At 39.6% G+C, this 22,945-nt stretch overlaps 1 protein-coding gene across 3 annotated transcripts in view; it reads left to right on the top strand.

Annotated features, from left to right (window-relative positions):
* Window positions 1–1,039: 1,039 nt before the first annotated feature.
* The window catches only part of ARHGEF12 (Rho guanine nucleotide exchange factor 12), a 47,941-nt gene continuing 26,035 nt past the window's right edge, over window positions 1,040–22,945 (top strand). Inside the window, exons 1-19 of one of the 3 annotated variants that reach the window (XM_052786480.1) lie at window positions 1,040–1,063; window positions 1,798–1,886; window positions 3,494–3,550; window positions 10,861–10,959; window positions 11,418–11,467; window positions 12,311–12,368; window positions 13,093–13,271; window positions 13,872–13,949; window positions 14,470–14,589; window positions 15,228–15,362; window positions 16,989–17,060; window positions 17,864–17,956; window positions 18,570–18,680; window positions 19,097–19,195; window positions 19,494–19,536; window positions 19,937–20,042; window positions 20,875–21,012; window positions 21,521–21,553; window positions 22,303–22,417. In XM_052786480.1, the coding sequence (XP_052642440.1) occupies window positions 11,429–11,467; window positions 12,311–12,368; window positions 13,093–13,271; window positions 13,872–13,949; window positions 14,470–14,589; window positions 15,228–15,362; window positions 16,989–17,060; window positions 17,864–17,956; window positions 18,570–18,680; window positions 19,097–19,195; window positions 19,494–19,536; window positions 19,937–20,042; window positions 20,875–21,012; window positions 21,521–21,553; window positions 22,303–22,417 (1,419 nt within the window). In that variant the 5' untranslated portion in view covers window positions 1,040–1,063; window positions 1,798–1,886; window positions 3,494–3,550; window positions 10,861–10,959; window positions 11,418–11,428. Of the gene's footprint in view, window positions 1,064–1,797; window positions 1,887–3,493; window positions 3,551–10,860; window positions 10,960–11,417; window positions 11,468–12,310; window positions 12,369–13,092; window positions 13,272–13,871; window positions 13,950–14,469; window positions 14,590–15,227; window positions 15,363–16,988; window positions 17,061–17,863; window positions 17,957–18,569; window positions 18,681–19,096; window positions 19,196–19,493; window positions 19,537–19,936; window positions 20,043–20,874; window positions 21,013–21,520; window positions 21,554–22,302; window positions 22,421–22,945 lie in introns of all 3 variants that reach the window. The other 2 variants (XM_052786482.1, XM_052786483.1) reach the window with 2 other exon arrangements.

Genomic DNA, 22,945 nt, shown 5'->3' with positions numbered 1-22,945 from the left:
GAATGCAATAAGGATAACTATTCTGTATACGGGGGAAATTATTTGCTATAATAATTGTAGATGTCTTCATTTAGAATAAAAGGTGACTTAAGTTATCTATTCTTTTCTTATACACACAGTTCTAAGCGTTTGCATTGCTTTCCAGCCGAAGGATCTAAAAACATTTAACAAGTAGGAATGGAGCTAAACTTCTGACAAGTTCTGAGAAAAAACTAGTTCTGCTTTATGAAACTAGAAGTTGGTGCCTTAAGCTGGATGGCATATGCTTTGCTCTGTCAGTTTTCTGCAGTAATTCAAGGAAAAAAAATCTCAGTTTCACAAGTCCCACAACTTTTCCTTACTTAAAAAATGCATATACACTTCTTTCTCCCTTTAATTGCGGGTTTGTGTTGCCTGTTTTATCTGCATGTCCCAGTAATAATATTTGGAATAGTTAATATAATTTCAACTTAACTTCACTCTGTTGTGCTTGTCTCAAAGATGGCAAGTTCATACAATTTCATGAAAATAGTTAGAAATCTTGTTGGGAGGAGATGTCAGCCTGAGGTCCTGTGTTACTAGATACCACAGAACCCACGTAGGAGGGAGGTAACTGGAATGTCTCAGCTATAGGAGATTTTTCAGTTAGAGTTTGGACCTTCATTAGGTGCCAGGTACTCAGTCCATCAGCAGGACAAAAAAATCAAGTTACATTAATTTTTAGTGTTTGTAACTAGTTATGAGAGGAAGATGAGATGATCCATGAGCTACTATACTAAGAAAGACCTACTAGATGCTGGATTTGAGAGCACAGATCCTGCTTTTGTTCTTAGTTCTATTTGAAACCTTAAGCATATTGACTATAATTCTTTACCTAGTTGAGTCAACTGTAAATGGACTGATAGTTGGCTGAAGTAGAAGAATAAAAAAGACTTGTTCTCTTGTGAAGGCATTACAGAAGTATAAAATAACTTTTTTATTTAAGCATTAGTGTTGATATCAAACATAATATTGAGAAACAAAAAAAGTTCATTAAACTTATGTTCTTTCTTGTTTTCAGGTTTCCTCTCAAAAAACCTACAAGGTGAGTTACTGAAGTTTGACTGTTATCTGTATTGCAAATTGATAGAGCTTTTTTGAAAGAGGAATGCTTTTAAAAGGAAAAAAAAAATGTGCAACCACAGATAGCAATACCCATTACAGATGTGAGGAAATTAATTTCCAGATCGAGACACGATGCCAAAAATATAGTTGGTGGGGTGCTTAAAGTGCATGGCATAGTGTTACCGTTTGCATTTCTGTTACGTACACTGGTGGGTTATCTTACCTGAGATTTGAGATGGTCAGAGAAAGTGACACTATGTTGGTGCATGATGTACAGACACTTCCTTTGGTGTGGGGGGGTATTCTACATCTTTAATTTTTGTATACGAAGATATTTAAGGTTTTCTGGGAGAGGAGGTAGAGTTAAGATTTCAGGAGTTTTTTCAGTTTTATGTAACTTAAATTTGTTTTGCTTTTAAAATAAAACGTGGCCTGGTGTTGAATGATAAAGAGAATGCACTTGCTGTTACTATTTTCAAAGGTTAACGAGACTGTTTCTAGAACCTTGAGTACACTCCTAAAGATTCTGAGGGAGATCATTTTCCCTCTATAATTCAGTGGGAATAAATTTTTTAGGTGAACTTAACGTGTACGTTTTAATCTAAATTCCTTGTTAGCAAACAGAACCAGCTAAGGTTATTTCCAAGAGCCTCAGCAGTTAGGCAGTGCTTCTGTGGCATGGTAGTCAGGATCCTCTGCTTTGGTTTGACACAGACACGGCAGCATTCTGAGCAGAGAGTCTCCAGCTGACAAGAAACAGAAGGTTGAACGCTGCAGTAGTACGCACGACTTTGATCCGACAGGTAAAGTCCTAAAATTTCACAGGTGAAAATCCAGACTTCAATTTGAAAAGTACTGGGGATTGGAATAAAAATTACTTTAATGTGTCAACAAATGTGGTTTTCAGAGTTGTGTTGTTCTGCAGTTGAGCCTTTTTGAAGCATGCAGGCATTGAAATGAATATGGGCTTGCTTTTAAACATGCTCATCTACAAAGCAGCTGTTAACTGTGCAAGAATAAACCTAGATTGGTGGTATCAGTGAATAATTATAACTACTTCCTCTTTCAGAAAAGTCAGTCTGAAATTTCAGTAGGCAAATACTGTAATTAGTTGTGAGTAGTTCTTCTGGCTGTTTTAGTTGAAGTGTGAAATTGGAGATGTTATAGGCTTGACTACGGCTGGTATTCCTTGTTGGAATTTTTTTTGAGCCTTAGTGGATTTTGATCCATCTCTCTCATTTGTAAAGTGAATTTGTACTTTCTAACGTGATATATTTTAAGATAAATGTCTATTTTTAAAGGATATGCTATCCTTTTTTTTTTTTTTTTTTTTTTCTTTTTAACCTTCCAAAAGGTTAAATTAGGGTCAATTTGGTAAGCCTGTCCAGTGCTGTCTTGGAAATTAGGATGCATGAAAGGATTCTTCATTCTCTCTCTGAAACACTAACCCAGTGACTACTGTGTATGTTCATGAAATGCATGACAGGCTCTTGTCTGAGCCTCCTGGCCCCATGCAATGTGCGTTTTTCATGTCTGTGCATTCTGCTGTTTAGTCCAGTCTTTTCCCTGGGGCTTGTGGAAGACATGAGAGTTGAATGTAAAGGTGGTAGAACTTGTAGAATGTGTTTTTTGCACAAGGCATTTGAAGCTGATGTTTATAAACCATCCTGTTTGTTAATGTTTTCTGCCACTAGCTGCATGACTACTTCCTACTGTGCACAAAATAAATTAAAATGGGCTTTTAATGTCAGTTTAAAAAAAAAAAATTCTGTAAAGGAGAAAACCTGAATTAGTGCTTGTCTTCTTTTCCTTTGTCCTTGTGAATAGGTAATGTAAAATTATTTCAGGTTGGGGGAGGATGGGGGAGGTCTCAGGCTATGGACCTGTTTTGTAGAAGGAATTTGTTTTCTTCAGAAGCAAACTTCAGGAATCCTCTAATCTTAATTTGATGAAAGTCATTCCAATTTTGAGAGCTGTTACCTAGCACCACTGTTATGATGCTTGTAATCTGGTCTGCTAGATGAACTCTGTACTGTAGCCTTCATAAAATTATTTTCTTTTTAAGGGGTGAATGTGTATGTCAGTTACTTACTCTGGAGATAACCATTACCAGAGTTTCTATGGTGGGACTGTTTGTTATCCAGAATACTTTCTATAGTTCATTGCAGAGAACTTCTTTTATTGTGTCTTAGATTCTGTAATAGATTCTTTGTGGTGTTACCTGTGTCTTCATGCTGGTATTATTCACCCTTTATTCCAAGTGTTTCACCTATGTTTTGTTCACATCTTATTTGTGTTTTGCACGATTTAACCTAATAAATCAATCTGTGTTTTTCATGAAGTTTTTTTTGTCATGTTTGGTCTCCATATTTTCTATATCTCTCTTTCCTTTTCTCCCGCTCTCGTGCAGATAGCTCCTCCAAGAAGACAAAGTCTAGTTCAGAGGAGAGTAGATCCGAGACATATGGTAAGCTAAAGCAGCTGCTGCAGCCTTGCACCTTTGCAGTCTGCTCCATGCTTTCTGTCTGTGTACCCAAGGCTTTTATCCTTTACATGATTTGCATGGTTGGCTCTGCAGCAGGGAGTGGGAGACTGGGTTTAAATGTTGCTATCAGCTTGTAGTTTTTGTAGTGGCTGGAAACTAACCTGTACCTGGCAAGCACAGGCTGTCACCTGGATTCTCCTGTTATCTGTTGATAGTTGGGAAAACTCGCTGGGGCTGTCCTTCTTGGAGATCTTGTGCCACTGAGTACTTTTGGCATTGTATGAGGACGCAGCTTATGCTGGACTCCAGAAGAGTTTTGTGGTTGTAGAGAAGTCTGTGTCTTGCTCTAACTGTGGAGGTTAATCTGGATGAGCCAGCAATTAATCTTTTTGCATTATTTGTAGAGGATCTCATGTCAGTTCCTTTTCATGTTTCACAGAAGTGGAAAAATGTATCTGTAAATAATTTCAAAAAATGTAAGAATAGGAACTTCACAATTCTTTGTTCTGAAGAGGGAGTAACTTCCCTGGCAGTCCCGTATTGTGTATTACTACTGTGTTGTGGCTTGTAGGCTGGAACAAATTGACATATAGCAATTTGGCATAGGAGTAGCCCCACATATCGTTATGTTGTCAGTACACCATAACGGGTGCTGTTGGAAAGATTGTCTACCAAATACAGCCTGTTTGCTCATCCTCCTCCTTTAGCTCACGTCAGGTATGTCAGTCTTCAGGCTGTGACACACTCTCCATCCTACCTTTATGTTAATGACTTGTTGAATTTCTGATCTCTAAAGATATTTGCACTTGTATCTTAGAAACTACAAGGTAATAAGTTTTCACAAGTTGGTGGGCAGTCTTTTGGATCCTACCAGCTTCTTAAGACCCTTGGACCTAGGCTGAATCTGGCTAATACTGCTACATTTCATGTTTCTAAGTGTGCATGTTCAGCTCTGTCTTGACTCCAGCCATGGGTTGCCTTTCTTTTCCTTTCCCATTTTTTTTCTTGATAATTAAAACAGTCTGTGATACTTTCTGATTCTTCTCAGTTGAGAAAATTGCTTGCTACATAACCTGCTGTGGGCTTTTGGACAGATGCAATGACTCTTCCAGTATCAGCTTTATCATTCCACTAGAATAAAACTGCCAGGTGTTAATGGCTGTGATCCAACTTCTTAAACCACCTATGTAATACAAAATGATGCTGTCATAGCTCTGATTGTAAGGAACATTTGAAAAATAAAAGCAAAAAACCCCCCCAATCCCCCAAAACACCAACCTTGAAGAGTTCCTTTTAAACCAACATAGGGATGTTAGCAAAAGCCCTTCAGTTGGTGCGGTTTAGGGAGGTGTGATCTCTTCCTTCTGTGAAGATGAGATCTCTTAACTTTCCCTGGAATTTTGAATCACATGCTTTTCTTTAAAAAAAAAAAAAAAAAAAAAAAAGATGGTCATGTTCCTCAGAAACTGTAAACATGTTTTGAGAGTGCCTTGATTTGCTTCAGTAGAGCTGGAAACTTGTCTTAGGGAGACCTGACTTGCTGCAGCTTCTATGTCTTCCTCCCGTGCTCAGAGAATGAACAGGGAAATGGCCTGCTTGAAAAGCATATATTTTGGGATGATGCTTCTGATGAGCTTGCGTTGAAGCCTTGACCAGTTCTTCTCCTTGCCAGATAGATGCTGGTTAGTGACAGCACAGATTGACTTGATCCCTATGTCTTGAACCTGCATTAATTTTTGCCTAATGCTGCTTACCCATAATATACTGGAGGTGCTGTCAAACTATTGTAGGTTAATTACAGGAAACATTTGGTATGCTTGATGGAATGTATCTGTGTTTATACTTCTCCCTCAGTCTGTACAGTGTCCTGGTTTTTCATGTATGGCAGAAAGAAACATAACTTCCGAACGTAAGCCTTTACTTCCCCTGAAGTTTCCTGCAGATGCTCTATCCATGTCCAGTATCTATGGGAGCAGTTTCCACTCATCCTTCCTTTCCAGTGGCCTTTGCTGTGTTGGACATTGCCCTGCCTTTTGTCTCTACCCTCTACTTTTCCCAGGTTCTGTGGTATGTGTAGAGAAGTCTGCTGTTTGTTTTGGATGGGACCAAACTATTTAAAAACCTACAAGTAGAAATACTGTACTGATATTTTTCTTGATGGTGACTGGATGGTAGCTGGCTCTTTCTTTGGCTAGCTATTGGAAAGTGAATAATAGAAAAGTCTTGAATGACACCAGGAAGAGGAGGTGTGGCTTTTGTGTATGTATTTGTTCTTATCTCTTGAAATTCTTAATTAAGGGGCAAGAGACCAGAATTGCTTGAAGTATATGAGTGGCTTGGTGGGGGGGCAGAGTGGTTAGGTAGGGAGATTGTTCTGATATACAGAAGTTGATCTATAGCAACATGAAACTTAGAGTGAGATGTTTTCTTCCATAAATCCAACCATCTCATATCTGTGTATTCAACAAAATCTAGATGATCAGGAGAGAGATGGAGTGTAAGTTTCAGATATGTTATAATTTTACTAATTAGTGCCATAACCTCCCACAATACCTGATAGCTGATTCTTGAAGTAGAATTTTTGTCTCTTAAATGAACTTAAAATTGAAATCAGCTTTCAGGGTGGTAGGTGAGATATCAGTTACTCTTCCCTTTTCCCCATGACTTGGTTGCTCTCCAAAGATATCTTTCTTTTTATTTAGTAATGATCAGTTTCTGGCCCGGATATTAGACTAGACCATATACATACTCGTTCACATGTGCTCACCAACCCTGGGACAGGTTTTAAAATCTTTTTCTTTTGAAACCCCAGACTTCACCCCAGTTCAGATGTTTTTAAGTCGAACTTACTTTTCCTGGTTTGTTTCTTGAGTTCTTGTCAGCCTTGTGTCTTTATGTTGTGGCCACCATTTTCCCCGGCTCTTGAAAGGACTCTTGGGAGCCCCTCATCACTACCCTTATAATAGCCAGAAACAGCTGTGAGTGCAAGGGGCACTCGACCACAGAGGTTGAATGTATCATTGCTATGGGAGCAAATAGTCCTATTTATCATGGTTAAAATACGTGGTTCTTTTTTTCTGGAAAGGTTTCCCAGTCTTATTTTATGAATGGTATTCAGTGCCATTGTTATTAACAGTTTTATCAAGACACTATACACTGCGCTAATTTCAAACAATGTAGTTTTTACACTGACTTTACATGACTTCTGTTGCCAGGTTAGTGGAAGAATCTGAAGAATGCTGCTAATATGGCATTTGGTATGAAGATCACAGTAGTAACTAGGACTAAGTGAAATTCAGAATTCCATCCTATGAGAAATTTTCTTTATAAAAGCTGATAGTTTTATTTATTTTGTGGAGCAGCGTTTCTGAAAATATTTTGCAGAAATAAAGCTTCCCAAATGAAGTGAAACATTTGGACGTTCTCAAAACCCCAAGGAGTTTGTTTTTGTTTATTGAATGATTCATTTCAAATCACTATGTTAAATTGCATTTTCCCATTGTGGCCTCATGCCTCCAGGGAGGTTATAGTTCACAAGTCTCCTTCCATGCCGTGTCCCACACAGTTTGATCAGAGGAGAGGCTACGTTGTATTATGGGAGATGTAATTCATGTCTCCATGCTCTCTAGTGAGTCAGGTTTTTAGAATGAACCCCTGCTCTATTTGTTATGCACTGCTAAGAAAAAGACTTCCTATTTTATTGAATAACTTCCAAATATTTAGGATGTCTAGAAGAGAAGACGGTAAATGATCTCTTCACTAGAGAAACTCTTGGACAGACAAAATGTATCTGGCAAGACTGTTTGAGACAATCATTTTTACCACGGTGTGTCAGTGACGTTGAGAAGTTTGGACTTTACCCTTCCCTGTTATCCAAAAGACATTTGTAAGGGGTTGGAGAACTGAGCCACAACGTCGCAGAGGGAGTAGTGCCACCTATTGAAGAGTTGATCGTCTTAGCTTTTCTTGCAATTCCTTTTTTGTGAGACTGGTAATTTCTAACTGCTTTTACTTCTAATCTTAAACCTCTTTAACTACAGCCCATGGTTAGCTGCTTTACTGTACTCTTGGCTTGAGGCTATACCAATGAGTTTGGGGAATTATCATATGCATGAGGATGAAAAAGGATTTTTAAGACTTTTTTTCTCCACAGAATTTTATGAATCCACTCAAGATATGAACATGTAGTCTGATTTTGTGCACTTAAAGCATAGTTACAGTGATGTCTCCTCATTTCATGCCATCAAGATACTGTCACATGAAAGCAAACGTGGGAATAAGATTATTATTGATTTGATTTTGAGTACTATCAATGATGAGTTCTGTTGACCTTGTAATCTTTACTAAGCTTCAGCTGGAAAAAGTGAAATAGCGTGGTAAGATATTTCAAAATGAATGACTCATGATTTCCATCCAGGGAATGCTAAGAATTGGAACACAAAAGCAAAAAAGGTGAATGAAAAGCTGATTGCCACTTGCTAACATGGACTCTTCAGTGTTGCCCCAATCTCATAAGCTTTAATTAAAGTGGGTGAAGTTGGTTTAGTTAGTAATTTAATGTAAGAGTTCCTGTATGTACTTGTGATGTCCAGGCGTGACAGTAACAGCTATAGAAAACTTTACGTTGCGTGTCACTGCGCTCTCAGTGGTTTGTGGCTTTCCTTTCAGTCCATTCCAGGGTGTCTAATGAGGTGTTCAAGGTACAAGACGTGGGTTATGAAAACATTGCTGCTCTGGTCTTAAAATTCCACCACTAAGCAGATTTCAAGTTGAATGTATTTTGCTTAAAGAACAAAAGTGAGCAAATGACAGATTTGGGGAGGTTCTTTGCTAATTTTCCCTTGCAGAGTACAAGAGAGCACTTTAATGTTGCTCTTTTTAGTCTACCTGGTTCAGACAGGGAGTGCTATCAAAGCTGATCTAGTTCTGCAGGTAACAGTGTTATCTTCAGAAAACTTTCAGATAACGTCATTAAAACCACTATAAAGCTGTTGCGTATCTCCGTCAAGCATGGTATCTCTCAGCTGGCCTATACAGACTTTGTTCCAGCCTTTTATATTGTGTTTAGGAGAAGGGTTAAGTGCCTGCTTCTTGCCTGAAGGAAACAAATACAGGGAAAAAGCAATTACAGACTAATTTGGGTTCGAGTTGTCCTAATTTCAGCTGCCTCCCCATTCTAAAATTAAAAGGTGGTCTTGGGTGAAATTGAGACTTGTGGTGTGAAACAGTTTAACTTGATTATTCTTGGAACTTAAATTGTACTCTGTAAGGTCAGTTTATGTTGCATCTCCTACTGCATTGCCTCTGCTTTGGCATCAGGTTCATTCAAGGAGAAAGCTTGTCAGTAGATCTAAGGGTTATTGGTTCTGGAAAAGAAAGAAAGTCAGTGGAAGAGCAACAAGTACGCAGGGCTATACTGTGCCTTTAAACAAGGACAGTTCTTATGAGTCAAAAGATTAGTTAGTGTCTTACTCATAAAACCTGTACATCTGGCAGCGGGGTTTAAAATGAGCTGTTTTTATGAAATAGCATATGTTCCCTTTCCCACACCCCACCCTGGGGCATCATTCTTGCGAAGTGAGACTTAAAGAAGCTTGGCCATATAGAAAAATGGGAGGTACAAAAGGGAGAGGCATGTTCTTTCACTTAACCATATAAAGAGGGTGTGAAAGGTGGTGGGTTTTTTTCCTCTTGTCTGCTCTCACCTTGCATCCATTCCATCAACTTACTGCAGATTCCTGTGTATGGCATAACTTGCTTCTACTTTATCGGCAGAAGGCGAGTTAGTGGGATATGATACTGTGACCAGACTGCTGCAGAAGTGCTGGAATGCAACCTCTTTTCTACTACTCCCACGCCCATTTTCAACATGCCACACTCAAGGAGAACAGGGCTGACTGGGCAGACAGTATTTTCACTTGAGGCTCCTCATTTCCATTAGGAGTTGCTCCAGAGAAGTGAAAGGAGCTCTAGTGGTGGGAGAGTAATTTAAGATATGGGTATGACTCCACACTCTGTTGCAATTTGTTCCTTAAAAATTATTCCAGAAAAGAGAGTCTTGCTGGGACAGCATCTTCATAATTCCCTTTGCTCCCTCTATACTAAGTGAAACTGCTACAATTCTGGTATCTGATTGTGGAGAACTCCAATTCTTTCTCAAGATGCTGGTGTAAGAATGAAGGGCTTTAGAAATGAAGAAGCAAAGCAAGCTGTTAGAAATAACAGTGATGTTTAGTAGCTAGTAGTTTCTGCTGGGTAAATAAAAGAACATCCATGAAGCATTTTGCAGAGTTCCTAAAGTCACTTTTCTGTATACCTCCATTGTGGTAGGCTTTTTGCAGATGCTCCTAGGAAAGTGCTCTGCAATGAACATGCCAGGACTATTGCTTTGTTTTGTTTTTCACTTATTTTGTTTTCAAGTGAACAATAGACATACACAACATTTCAGTTTTTCAAAATGCTGCACCTACCAAGTACATTTATCTCTGCAACAGTATTTATGTTCACATTATACTGAGTAATCCTAACACCGGGAAACAAAACAAGTTGCCTTTGATGTCACACAGCAAGTTAAAGGAGGAACAGATTCTAACTTGCATCTCCTGGGATTTTGCCCCTGTACTTCAGTAGCTCAGGGGGAACCATGGTCTTGACTTCAGAAGTCTTGTTCAGTGTGGCAAGTATGGCTTGTATTTCATTACTGCTGCTGTTCTGGTTCTGTGTGATATTCTCATCTGAAACAGAAGGTGCCCCGAGTTGAGATTTTTGCTGACAATTGGGAGAACTACTGATTAATGAATCTGTTTTAGTCCAACCTGCTGATGTTAGTCTGAGAGATTTGTGACTTACTTTTTAGAGTAGATTGTAGAAGTTGTTTGGTGGTTTTGATGTGTACTGGAACATGACAGCCCTCTACCGTACTTTGAAGAACTATTAATACAGACAAAGGGGAATTGTGCTCATTGGTTCATATACATAGCTGCTCTTCTTTAAAAGCTGCTTTTACCTCAAGTTGTGTCTGATGTGTCAGAGCTGTCTGCATCTCTGCTGTTGTATATCTCTGTTTTGTGTAACCGAAGCAATAAGCTTGACCTGTCTTGACATTCCTATCTGTTTCTGGACTGATGCCCTGTTTCTGTCTCTCATATATTTTTCCCTCTGTTGTGCTGTACCAGTTTCTTTCAGTGCTCTGTGATTATCTAGGAGGATAAGGTTTTGGACTGATGCCTAGCATGTGTCTCTTTGTATTTCTCTCCTCTTTCTTCTGCCCTTTCCCCACATTTCTTATGCAGGTCTTGTTCAACGGTGTGTTGTTATCCAGCGGGATGAAAACGGATTTGGGCTGACAGTCAGCGGAGACAATCCAGTCTTCGTGCAGTCCGTCAAAGAAGGTAAGCAGACTTGCTAAATGTGCTAGCCAGAGAGCAGCCTAGAGGGTTTTCATGTGAATCAAAGAAACGTGTATGAGCTGGAGGAGAAAACTCCAAATGCCTTCCTCACAGGTGGGATGGCTGTAGCTTTGGAATAGATGTGCAAGGACAAAGAGCGTTGTACCATTGGGATGCAGCAAATCGCCTCCTCAGTGTCTGATGTATTTGGAAACTGACATCTTGCAACTGAAAGGAAGTAAATGACTCCTTGAAATGTGGTGGGATTGTGGCTTGATATGTCCACTGCAAAATGAGAACAGAACTGCTCTAGATACTCAGATATTTTAATCTGATAGAGACAGAGGAAGCTTGCATGAGTGTGGGAAGTAGCTTTGTGTGGAACTACAGAAGTGCTTAAACCATTTTCGCTTTGAATGGTTCTATTGAAATTGGAACTAAATGACTTCTTGCCTCTCTAGATGGAGCAGCCATGCGGGCTGGAGTGCAAACAGGTGATAGAATTATCAAGGTAAGGGCATTCAAATCATCAGAGAAGTGGATCCTTTGTATTAAATGAGCTCTTTCCCTGAAGGAATGTTATTGATCTGTCTTCTGTGATGTTTGTGTTTGCCTGTGGGATAGAGGAATGGTCTAAGTTTCTGTGTTCTGGGGATACTGGAACAGTAACCACTGAAAGCCCACTGCTGAATGTTAATTTTGTTGTGGAGATCACACTCATTTCAGAACTTCATGGGCGAGTTCAGCATCCTACAAGGCTCAAGTATCACATGTACAATAAAAACAGAAGTGGCAGGGGAGAGAAGGAACGGAGAGTTACTAATAAGTACCTGTAAATAAATATTCTTCTTGGATTATTGTTTTTCCCCTAACTGCCCTGAGATCCATGTCCTCTTTTAGTCTCAACAACTAAGAGATCAAGTCAGTAACTAAAAAGACTGTCTGAACTATTGTTGCAAAATGATGGTTGTGCTACAGCAGCTACTGACACAGAGCTGGAACTTCAACTAGGCATTTAAATTAGTGAATTAAATTAGCTATCCTAATTTTTTTTCTGCCCAGAGTGGATTGCTTTTTTTTTTCTTTTTTTTTTTTTTTTCTCCTGGTTGGTTGCTTGGTTTTCTTTGGTATGTGTGTATAGTTTTCTTTTTGCAGAGCTCTGCTCACTGAGAAACTGTTAGAAGGATAAATTGTTTATCTGTTAGTGTCTTGAAAGACATAGTAATGGAGGTCGGGGTGGGGGAAAAGAAAATACTGTTCCTCATTCTACGTGCTTATTGTGTAGTGTGGGGGCACCTTTGGTTGGAAATCAGTAGCTAAACACTGTTAACTTTCTCTTCCTCCCTACTCCCAGGTGAATGGCACTCTTGTAACACACTCAAACCATTTGGAGGTGGTAAAGCTGATCAAGTGTAAGTAAAGGCAGGTCACTGTTTTTGTCACTGTGCTCCTTCAAAGCATGAAATGTATAATTTTAAAGGACCAATGACCGATTCAGCTATTAGGTGACAATGACAAGGTCTAACCATGCCCCATGCTGAGAGATAAAGGGTGTGTATGAAACGCTGAAAGGAAGTTGGGGTAGTTTTGAAATCTCGGACTTGAGCTGATACATGCTTCTGCAGTTTCTCCTTAGCTTGATGTTTGAAGTTACCATCAAACCTTGCCTATGTGTGTTCCCATCTTTTGATTCCACCTCAAATACCATAGCTATTCAGGCACTCTTAACGTAGATTACTGTATGATGCTTGCAAGGTACTGGCATTTCTAAAGGAAGTGTCATCTTGGTTGATATTCTTGGACAAGGAAGAAAGTGGTAGTGGTTCCTTCCACCCTAGCACAGTTGATTTAGTGGCATGAGCATATGTATACTGTAAATGCAACCTGATAGACTAGAAATTGGATTGTGTGTTTTTATTAAGGGTGATTATCATGACAGTTTTTGGATTACCTGAAATTTAAACAGACATCTCTAAAACAGAGCTGACAGTGCTCTCAGGTTCTCTGGTTTGAAGAACAAATGGGTGAAGAATGGTCTAAGTTTTGTCTCTAGGGTGAGACGGCAACCAGAGAAACAGCAACTATAGAAATCTGAAAGTGTGTCTGAAAAGTGAATTGTTCTTGTTCTCCCTGCAGCGGGTTCCTATGTAGCTCTCACTGTTCAGGGGCGCCCACCGGGGTCGCCCCAGATTCCATTAGCTGATTCTGAAGTGGATCTGGCAGCATTTGGGCATATGTCTCCCATCATGACATCTCCCCATTCACCTGGCACATCAGGAAATGCAGAAAGGATTACTAGCCCAGTGCTTGTGGGGGTAAGATTTAAAGCTCTCTTTCCAAAGAACCACCATAGCAGTGGAAGAAATGTAGTCACGTATTTTTTTCTTGAATTGTTTTGTGCTGCTTGCACAAATCACAAATTGGAATTGGAATATTTATCCTGCCACCCAGTGGGCATTTAATCACATGGGGAAAAACATTTTGCAAGTAAAAACATCCAGTCGCATCTGACGTAATACAAATACAGTTGAGGGGTTATTCACAGGTTGTCTTTAAGATACACTGCAGTTTGCATGATGTGAGTTTATACATTGTCTGGTCCAAGCCAGTCATGCTGTAACTTCTATTAAAAAGTGGATTTTAAGGTGTGCAGGCATGTTGCAAAGACGAGTAGGGAAAGCAAATAAGCAAACACTTCTGGTCTGTCTTTTTTTTTTTTTTTTTTTACTGTTGATAGCTATGTTCAAAAGTAGGAAAGAATGCATAGGATAAGATGTAGAAACTTGAATTGCTTCTTGTGGGGCTTTTCAGAGCCCATGTTTAAGAAGTAGATGAAAAGTGGGCATATCCATTTTCCTTATATTTCTTCCCAGCTCCACCAAAAAACCGACCCTTAATCTTTTCATATTTTCTAGGAGGAGAATAATATTGTCCACAACCAGAAGGTGGAGATTCTGAGAAAGATGCTACAGAAGGAGCAGGAGCGGCTGCAGGTACTGGAGTTGCAGGAGTTTGAGAGGGGGGGAGGAAAGTATGATGTAAATACAAAGGTTGGTTGTTGAATCGCTACTTAGCAGCATCTTCAACATTCCCTTGCATAGCTTGTGTTTTACCTTAGCTTTTCTATATACCGGCCTAACACCAGAGCTCTAGTCACTCTTACTTACCAGCTTTTGAATTTTTAATCCTTGGCAGAGTAAGAAAAAGTTTGTGGGAGCTTTCTTAAGTGGAAATGTACATATCCATCAATCTGATCTAATCCTTGGTCAAGTAAGCATCTTTGACTCTTACTGAGAGATTTCAATAAATCTCTAGAGTTTTATTTTCATACGGCACACGAGAGAGAGGAGAGCTATATAAAATGGACATTTTGTAGCATCTACTTGGTAGGTGTGCCAATGTGCTGTTTAGTATTTAAAATGTGTAAATGGAATGAAGATTAGTAGTAGGTTGTAGTTCAAAGCTTTGACATTGAGGAGATATTGAGTGAAAGCTCATAAAATTATTTTTCAGTCTCTGCAAGAAGAGTATAGCCGATCACCCACCACACGACTGCTCAAAGAGATACAGGAAACGAAGAAGCATATTCCTCAGCTGCAAGAGCAGTTGTCCAAAGCCACAGGCTGTGCTCAGGTAACAGAATCTATCAGGCTTCTCTGTGGTGTGTTCCAGGTGAAAATTCTTCGGGGATGATAGTATTCTGGGCAAGCAGGAGTTCCCTGCCATGCTCTTTTGTGCTTGTACAGGCAAATTGCACCCTCTAGAGTTGAGACTTGTAATTAGGCTTGCAGAGGCTGTCAAGCAATACAGTGCAATGTCAGTATATGAAGTAGACATTACAATGGATATTCAAATCATCTGTGAAAAACTCCTTTTAAAACGGTAAGTGCAAACTATGATGTGTTTATTAGTCTGTCAATACAACTTAAAAGAAACCTGCGAAGTCATTCTTACAGTTGAGAATGAATAACTGGAAGCTTGAAACAGCTTTGCTTTTGCTTTTGGGAAAAAAAAAAAGTAGGTGGTATTATTTTTCCCCTTTTCCCTCTGCTTATAATGTTAATATAATATAATAAGTCCTGAAAATTTGGTGTGTTTTTCTGTTGTCTTCTCTTAGAAAAACATTGCAGCCTTTTCTAGATACATGAAGAAAGTTTTATAAATAATGTGAACTAACTGGGTTTTGAAACAGCTAATGTTTAAGGATTGTTTCTTGAAATATTCTACTTGCTCTGTGCTGTCTCCCCTCCCAACTCACTTTATCTTTTTAGGATGGAGTCTTGTCCTCCAGGTCTGTGACGGAATCGCTGCAGATCAGTGAAGCGGAGGCAGAGAGTGGGGATTGTGTGAGCAAACTGGATTACAGTGGTGACAGCCCCTCCCGACCAAACAGTGACATCGCTGATGTGAGTCTTGAACAGCTCCCTGTCTTTGCTTCTATACCTTTTGGACTTGGTTTTCTTGTGGAGACTCTTCATGTTTGTGTTGTCCTGTGTATCATACATATGTACTCTGTAACACTATGTATTGCGAGAATAGGCTTCTCAGTACACACCAAAAATATTTCCCTGAGGAAACATACTATATTGGACTTCCATTAGGGATGGGGAAAGAAATAGTGTGGGTTTTGGGTTTTTATCCAGGATTAGATTTTCCTGGCACAATCCCTGTGACCAGGCAAAGAAAGATGGATGCCAGCATCTTTCTCAGAACTCAGAGATGCCAATTAGAGCATCTTTTAAGGGTATGGTAATGTTCCAATTGCTGTGACTCAGAATCCAGTCAGTGGGCAAATTGCCATGAAAGTGCGGAGGAGCCTTGTTTCTACCAAATAAGCTTCAATTATTGCCAACAGTAAACGCTCTTAGTCTGTTCACTCATTAGTTATCAATCTGTGTGCTTGTATGGTCTCTCTACTGGAGTGCCTTAGCACCTAATCCTTAATTAAGTCACTATCTAATTAGTGCAGAGGAATTGAGACTCTGTACTTGGGTGTTGGCCTAAGTTTGTTGTGGGAGCTAAATTTGTACTAGCAGTTGGGAGTGAAACGAAGGTGGGTCAGATATGCCTCCAAAATGTGAACATATATGACTCTATTTTAAAACATTCCTCCTCCAACTCCAAATCTGACTAAATATCCCTCATGTTTGTATAGAATAAATGCAGAACAAAATTCATAGCTATCTTCCTGATAAGCTTAATCCTGTCAGTATTGTGGATGGTGTTTGATCACTGGAGGTGATTGATACACCAAACATTCAAGCTTTTCAATCCAAAGCGACCCTGAGAAACTTAAGGATTGGGGGTGAAAGAAACGTCTTGAAGTTTAACAAGAAGTCCAGAGTTCTACAGCTGGGGTGAAATAACTCCATGCATCAATACAGGCTGGAAACCAACAGGCTGAGTAGTAGCCTAGCTGAAAAGACCGGGGTGTTATTGTGGACACATCTTTTGCTGAAGATGAGCCAACAGCACATGCTTTTTGCAAATAAAGCCAAGTGTCTACTGGGCTATACGAAAAAGAGGATTGCCAGCAGGTGGAGGGAAGTTACTAGCCCCTTCTGCTGGGCACTGGTGAGACTACACCCGGCTTACTGACCCCATTGCTGGGAGCCCCATTTTCAGAGGGGATGTTGAGAAAAGGGCCTAGTCAGAAAGCTAGCAACATGGGTACTACATAAACTGTCAGAAGAGGTGGAGAGAGCTAAGAGAAAGCTAAGGACAGGTGCACTAGTAGATTTTACAGCTCTGCTCTTATTCAGTGTCACTAGCTTTCTTACTGAAACTGGTTCTGCGTTTGGTTGGGTTTTGGTTGGGTTTTTTTTCCTTTTTTTTTTTTTTTTTTTTTTTTTTTTTGAAACTGTGCATGTAAGTTACACATTGTAGTTTGGTTGTTCATACCTTAGCTGTTGAACAGCTCACTCTGTGAGAAAGGAGAAGTTTTGGCTGTTGCGGCTGAAAAACTTACTGTGCAGTTGTCATTTTCCTGGATTTGCTGGTACTTACCAGAACTGAACTTCCTTCTTTCCCAGAGTCCTCGCAGTGGCTTGAAGGAGCGGATTTATCCAGATGAGAGCCCAGAAAAGACTGAGGTTCAAGATACTGTGAGTATAAAACACAAAGTGTCTCAACAGCATCTTCTGTAATGGGCCCATTAAAACCTTGCTGTTTTCCCCCCACTTTCTAGATGGAGCATGCATAAACTTTGCTTTAGAAAACAAAATGCAATTAAAATTGTGCAGGGGAAGTCAATTGGCTGAGTAAATGTTTATGGAGCTTACGAGCAGGCCCATTTAGAGGTGAGAAATATATACTCAGCAGTAAAACAGCTGGACCTAAAATTCATAGTGCAGTTGTACATATTTTATTCCTTGAGTCCAGCAGTAGATGAAACAATCTTTTCTTTAGGATATTTAGTCATTATGAGGCTGGCGTTATCATGGATAGCCTCAAGAGTAGGTAAAAGTGGAATGTAGTAGGAAGTGCATACCTATCTGAATGTAGTATTATCTTCCTTAAGATGACTTCTGAAGTATTTTTTTCCTCATCTGCTTGACTTTCCAAAGTCATATTTTTTCATTTGTCCTAAGATGGCATTTGTCATGTGCCACATGCACATGTGCTCGTGTCTGTAGATGATGCAGTTGGTTTTGAATCATCTGATTTAATGTTTCTGAATGCTTGCAACTTGGGAGAAGCATTTGTAAGGGGATCTCGTAACTGCAGACTTGGACAAGGTTGAGTAAAGACACATGGGTTTCCACTGAGTTTTGAGAAGGAAAATAAAAATGATAGTAACATCTCTAACTTGGTAAAGAAGGTTTACTGTGCCAAGAGAGTAATAGCACTGTACATTTCTTCCTTCCCTTCCTTCCCCTTCTCTTTCCTTCCTTCCGACTCACCCCAGGATTCCCAGTCCAGTGTTGGAAGTCCTTTATCCCGCGTGGGGCCTCAGATCATTGGAGCAGAGGATGATGACTTTGACACTGAACAAGAGCAGGTGGGAATGACTTTTAGCCTCAGCTGCCCCTTTTCCCCCTCGACCAAAACTCTGTTCCTCCGTGTCTAACTACAAGTTCTCCATGACTTGTTTTTATTGAGCAGTTCTTTGTGGTGAATTAAGAATTAGAGAATGTGGTTCCTGTTACGGCTGATCTGGCCAAGTAAAGACATTTGGAGAGTTTATGACAATATGCCATCTTTGATTCTTTCTGTTACTCTTTCTTTCTCCTCATAACTTCAAGCTTTCTAGAAATTAATTTGCCTTGTTTAATTTTCTTTTGCTTATTTAGTTTCTACGAAGTTCTGCATTACTGTCACAGCAGTATAGCTGCCATGGTTTTTGACATATTTATTCTGAGTTATTTTAGCTGTCCTTTGCTCTGAATTATATTTCATTATATTGTACTCAGTGTTCAGGAGAGTATTTAAAAGAAGTGCTCCTATTGTAAGCTCTTCCTGGGATGTTAGAATGGCATTGCAAAGGTTCTGGAATTGATCAGGTTTTATTTTAATTAAACAAACAAGGAGCTAAGGTGTTGGAACAAAGCTTCTTAGTTTTTCTCACAGTAGCTGTCGTGAATTATTCAAATAGTTTCCATGTATCTCTACAGATTAATGGACAATGCAGCTGTTTCCAAAACATTGAGCTCCTGAAATCTCGCCCAGCTCACCTGGCTGTTCTTCTGCATCATGTGGTGTCCCAGTTTGACCCTGCAGCATTGGTAAGAAGTTCTGGAATTGTTTCCCTGACCCATATTGGTAGTCTTAACCAGAGTGTATCAGGATCTCCTTGTTCTTGTGTAGCACTGTCAGTGACATAGCTGGATCAGCAAGGAGAGAAATGCAGATCCTGTGTAGGCACAAGAGTATTTCAGATAAATGAAGAGAAGCACGAAGAGAACTGTTTCTCCCTTACTTATTTGTAAACAGCTAAATGTATTTAGCTCTTGAAAGCACTTCATTCCACCCTAAGGTGGTGAGATTATTTGTCTATGGGGAAGGTCTCCCCCCTCTCCCCCCAGAGTTTCAATCCAGCAATGCTGAATTCCGTGAAATATTTTAAAGGAAACTTGGACTTAGGGATGTTAGAAGAGTTCTCATGGTATCACTTCATTTCTTCCCCTCCTATTTCCCACAGTTGTGCTACCTTTACACAGACTTGTACAAGCAGACCAACTCCAAAGAGACTCGGCGTGTCTTCCTTGAGTTTTACCAGTTCTTCTTGGACCGAGCTGCAGTAGGTTCCAGTCATTTCTCTCATTTTCAAGCATATCTAGCAAGTTGACTTTTACTTTTCTCCACTCTCCTGAACTGGAAAAACCTAAGGAGTTAAGTCCTTCAAAATAAACGGTTTTTTTGTTTAAGTGTTACCAGTGAATATGGCAAAATGAATGGTGGATAGCCTCAGATGCCTGGTAACACAATAAATCATGGTGAATGTGTTGTCTAATAGGAGAAGTAATTTTGTGATACGTAAGCATTATTGGGGTGGTGGTTGTTGTGTATGTTCTCCCAGCCTTTCTTTTCTTTTGCAGAATCTAAAAGTTCAAGTTCCAGATGAAATCTCCTTGGAACTAGGTAGGGTCCTCTTGCCTCGGGTATCTATTTCTGCAGTTTCTACTGTCTGAGGCAGTCCAAGCAAGTTTCTGAAATGCACTTGGGGTTACTTCAAACATGTGTTACATGTTACAGGGAGAGACAAATAAATACTTCTTATGTTTCTTGGGGAGGGCATCATGTGTGCTCTGATACATGCATAAGTGGTGGGAAGCATTGGCCACATTGGCATGTACATTTTTTAGTATGATAGTGGATGTGACCAAAGCTGCTTACACTTAATGCACTGAAGTTGGTATTATGAGCAAGTGAAAGGCAAAAGGGTACTCTAGGGTGGGTTAAAGTATACATGAGTGACTTTATTCTAAGGTGGAGAGGACTGTTCTCAAAAGAATAATCTATTAACTTTTCTGACTTACAGACAGACGAAGGCCAGAACTCCTTCCTGAAGAGCTTCATCGCCAGTTTATACAAACTATGCAAGATAAAGTCTGTCCAGAAGTTCAAAGGAATCTGGAGGATTTCAGGTAACAACAGTTGTCTGTGTAGTTTCTGTTTAATTCATACCTGCCCTCAGTCAACATGTCCAGTACAGGGGAAGTCCAAACTTGAGGGACATAGTAATTCATCTTGGACTGAATAGGAAGATACTACTGGAGAGGGCCTCCAGGGTGACCCTGTGATCAATCCTTGAATGTTCTTTGACACTGTGTTGCAAGTTACCAGTTGCAAGATCAATTTTAGAACTTGGATTCTTCATTCCTTGAAGCTATTTGAGGCAATTTCAGAATATTTTTACTTAGGTGATGTTATATAAATCCTTCTTACTAATTGTGTTTATAATCAGCTTATATCTTTTTTTTTTTTTTTTGGTCCTTTTTTCCTTCTCTCTCCCCTTTGGGCACAGAATAATCCACTGTAGAAAGCTGTCATGGGCATTTAGTAGAATTTGATAATTAATATTCCCTTTCATATGGAGTCATAAGAGCTCTGTGCCAACATGAGACATTACACCAAGACAAGTGTTCAATAATGGACTTCTACCTAAAAATGTCTCAATTCAAGTATATGCTTCAAATACACAACCTGGGATGCTGCAAAAAGAGTAACTACTTTTTCTTGACGCTTGCAATGGCTGCCTGTCTTGATAAATATCATACAACTTTATCCCTCCAAAGGCTATCTTAGCTATGTTTTACAGTGAGTGCAAATGTTATGGAGAAACGTCATGGCTTCTCCATTTTCATACAGAAACCAATAATGAAACCTGTTTGACATTCTGAATGTCAAGAGGTTGCTCCTCCTTGTTACAGGTCAGTATTCAATTTCAAGTGATGCTTCCCTCTCCCCGTTTTTTAGGCAGAAACGTAGTATGGGATTGACCCTGGCAGAAGGAGAGCTAACCAAGCTGGATGCAGAAAGGGTTCGTGACCGGAATGCAGTGGAGAAGGAAAGAGCATGTGCAGAGCAGATTATTGCTAAAATCGAGGAAGTCTTGTGAGTAACAGCAAGTGTAACTGGGAGGGTAAAAAAGGTTCTACTCTGAACCTGACAACAGCAGAGCAAGGAATTAGGAACGAGAAGCAATCTGAAATCACTATGTTTACATTGCTTCCCCTGTTTGCTATCAATGTGTGTTTGAATAATGATAGCCAAAAGTAAGCTAATAGTTAGGTAAAGTCCATATATCTTTTCAAGGAGGCTACTGTTCAAATAGCAGAGTTAATGTGCTCGTTGTCAGCTTGTGCATTATTAGATCAGAGTCTTTTTTTTGGGTTGTAGAAATTTATAGGTTCAGAACCTATTTTTTGTTTTAATGTGAGCTGAATCCAGTTTTCCCAGCTGAACCTTCATTTTTGTTTACTCCGCCCCCCCCCCCCCCCCCCCCCCGGGACTTTCTAACACTCTAAAGGACACTTTGAACACAACTGCTGATGCTGTGGTGGATATGACTGGGTGTTAATTGGTTTTCGAGTTTCTTTTTAAAAGTCTTTCTTGTTTTTAGGATGACATCTCAGCCTTTGGAAGAAGACAAGAGGTAATGGAAGTTGTGTGGGCTTAGTCTGTGAAGTAAGAACCCCAGTGCTGGCTCTTGTGTTCTGCTGAGCAGTACAAGACAGCCCTCTGCTGGCTCTAGCCAGAAATTCATTTTCTAAATCCCCTGGCATAATTAATTTGAATTCAGAACATCAACCTCTTGCTCTCAACCTCTTCTTATTCTGAAGTTCATTGCCTCTGTTTCAGATCTGAAAAAGTTACTGTTGCTGAGAGTTCAGGTTTCTTTTGGTTTTGTTTTATACCTGTTTCCATCTGGTCTAACATTTATTTTCTTTAAGTGCCTTGCCTTGTTCAGTTTGTATGTATTCAACTGTCTGGGTAGCTTTTACTAGACTCTTTACAGCAACTACACCTTTTACTGTTACTTATTCTTACCATAACTCAAAACTATAATGTGACTTCAAATATGTATTTAGTTTATCATTTTAGGAACTTCTATGTAGTTCTCAAAATTCTGTTTTTACGTCCTAAGCTGGTACGCCTTTTATATATTCCATCTTTTGTTTACAAGAGGGCAAATTCTGGTACTGGCTGAGTCTGTCCCATTGTCTGTGATAGTTCATTTCATATTAAAATAATAGAGATGCCAAGTTCTTTTAGTCTAAAGATGGTTAATTTCTCAATAGAACCTTTGCATTTGACCTTTTTCATTTTCTTGACAAAATATGTTTTCTCCAATACATTTCTCCTTATCCTCCATCTTCTTTTTTTTTTGTATATACTTGGCAGTTCCACAATGCAGTATGTGATTCTTACTTACATGAAACACCTGGGAGTCAAAGTTAAAGAACCTCGGAACCTGGAGCAGAAGCGTGGCCGTATTGGTTTCTTGCCAAAGATCAAGGTAGTAGTGCTGTGGCCAGAGTGCATTTGTTTAAAGCTGCCCAGCATGGGTGCATCATTAGAATTCAGATTCCACTTTTGCATGACACATTCGAAGTTGGTATGATTTTACAGTCTTTATTGCAGCATCAAGAGGATCTGGGATTACTGAGCTGCACAGAAAACCTAACAGTTGAAATTGGGTTCTACATGTTTTCAGACACATGAATTAGAAATGAGTTGCCTTCTTTCTTCCTTTATCTGTGTGCCTGAATTCTAACTGCTTGTTTTTCACAGTTCTAGCCTTATTAAAACTCTGGGTGAGAAATGTTTCATACAATACAACCTTGAATCACTTGAGGATCTCATTAAGGCTAATCAGGCTGTTGGCCTGTATACTTTAGTTTTCTTCTTGCAAACCTTGCCCAAAAACTCATGCTTCATGATGCAGGAAAGGTACTCTTCCTGCCTCCCACACTATCCCAGTTATATAATGAATTTTTCCACCAAAACTCCATCTCTGTGGGTGTGTTCAGTCGTCTCCCACATA

The sequence above is a fragment of the Harpia harpyja genome, chromosome 4 (assembly GCF_026419915.1).
Source record: "Harpia harpyja isolate bHarHar1 chromosome 4, bHarHar1 primary haplotype, whole genome shotgun sequence".
In the NCBI taxonomy this organism is placed as follows: domain Eukaryota; kingdom Metazoa; phylum Chordata; class Aves; order Accipitriformes; family Accipitridae; genus Harpia; species Harpia harpyja.
Note: the sequence above shows the minus strand (reverse complement) of the source record. Positions and strands in the feature narration are given on the sequence as shown.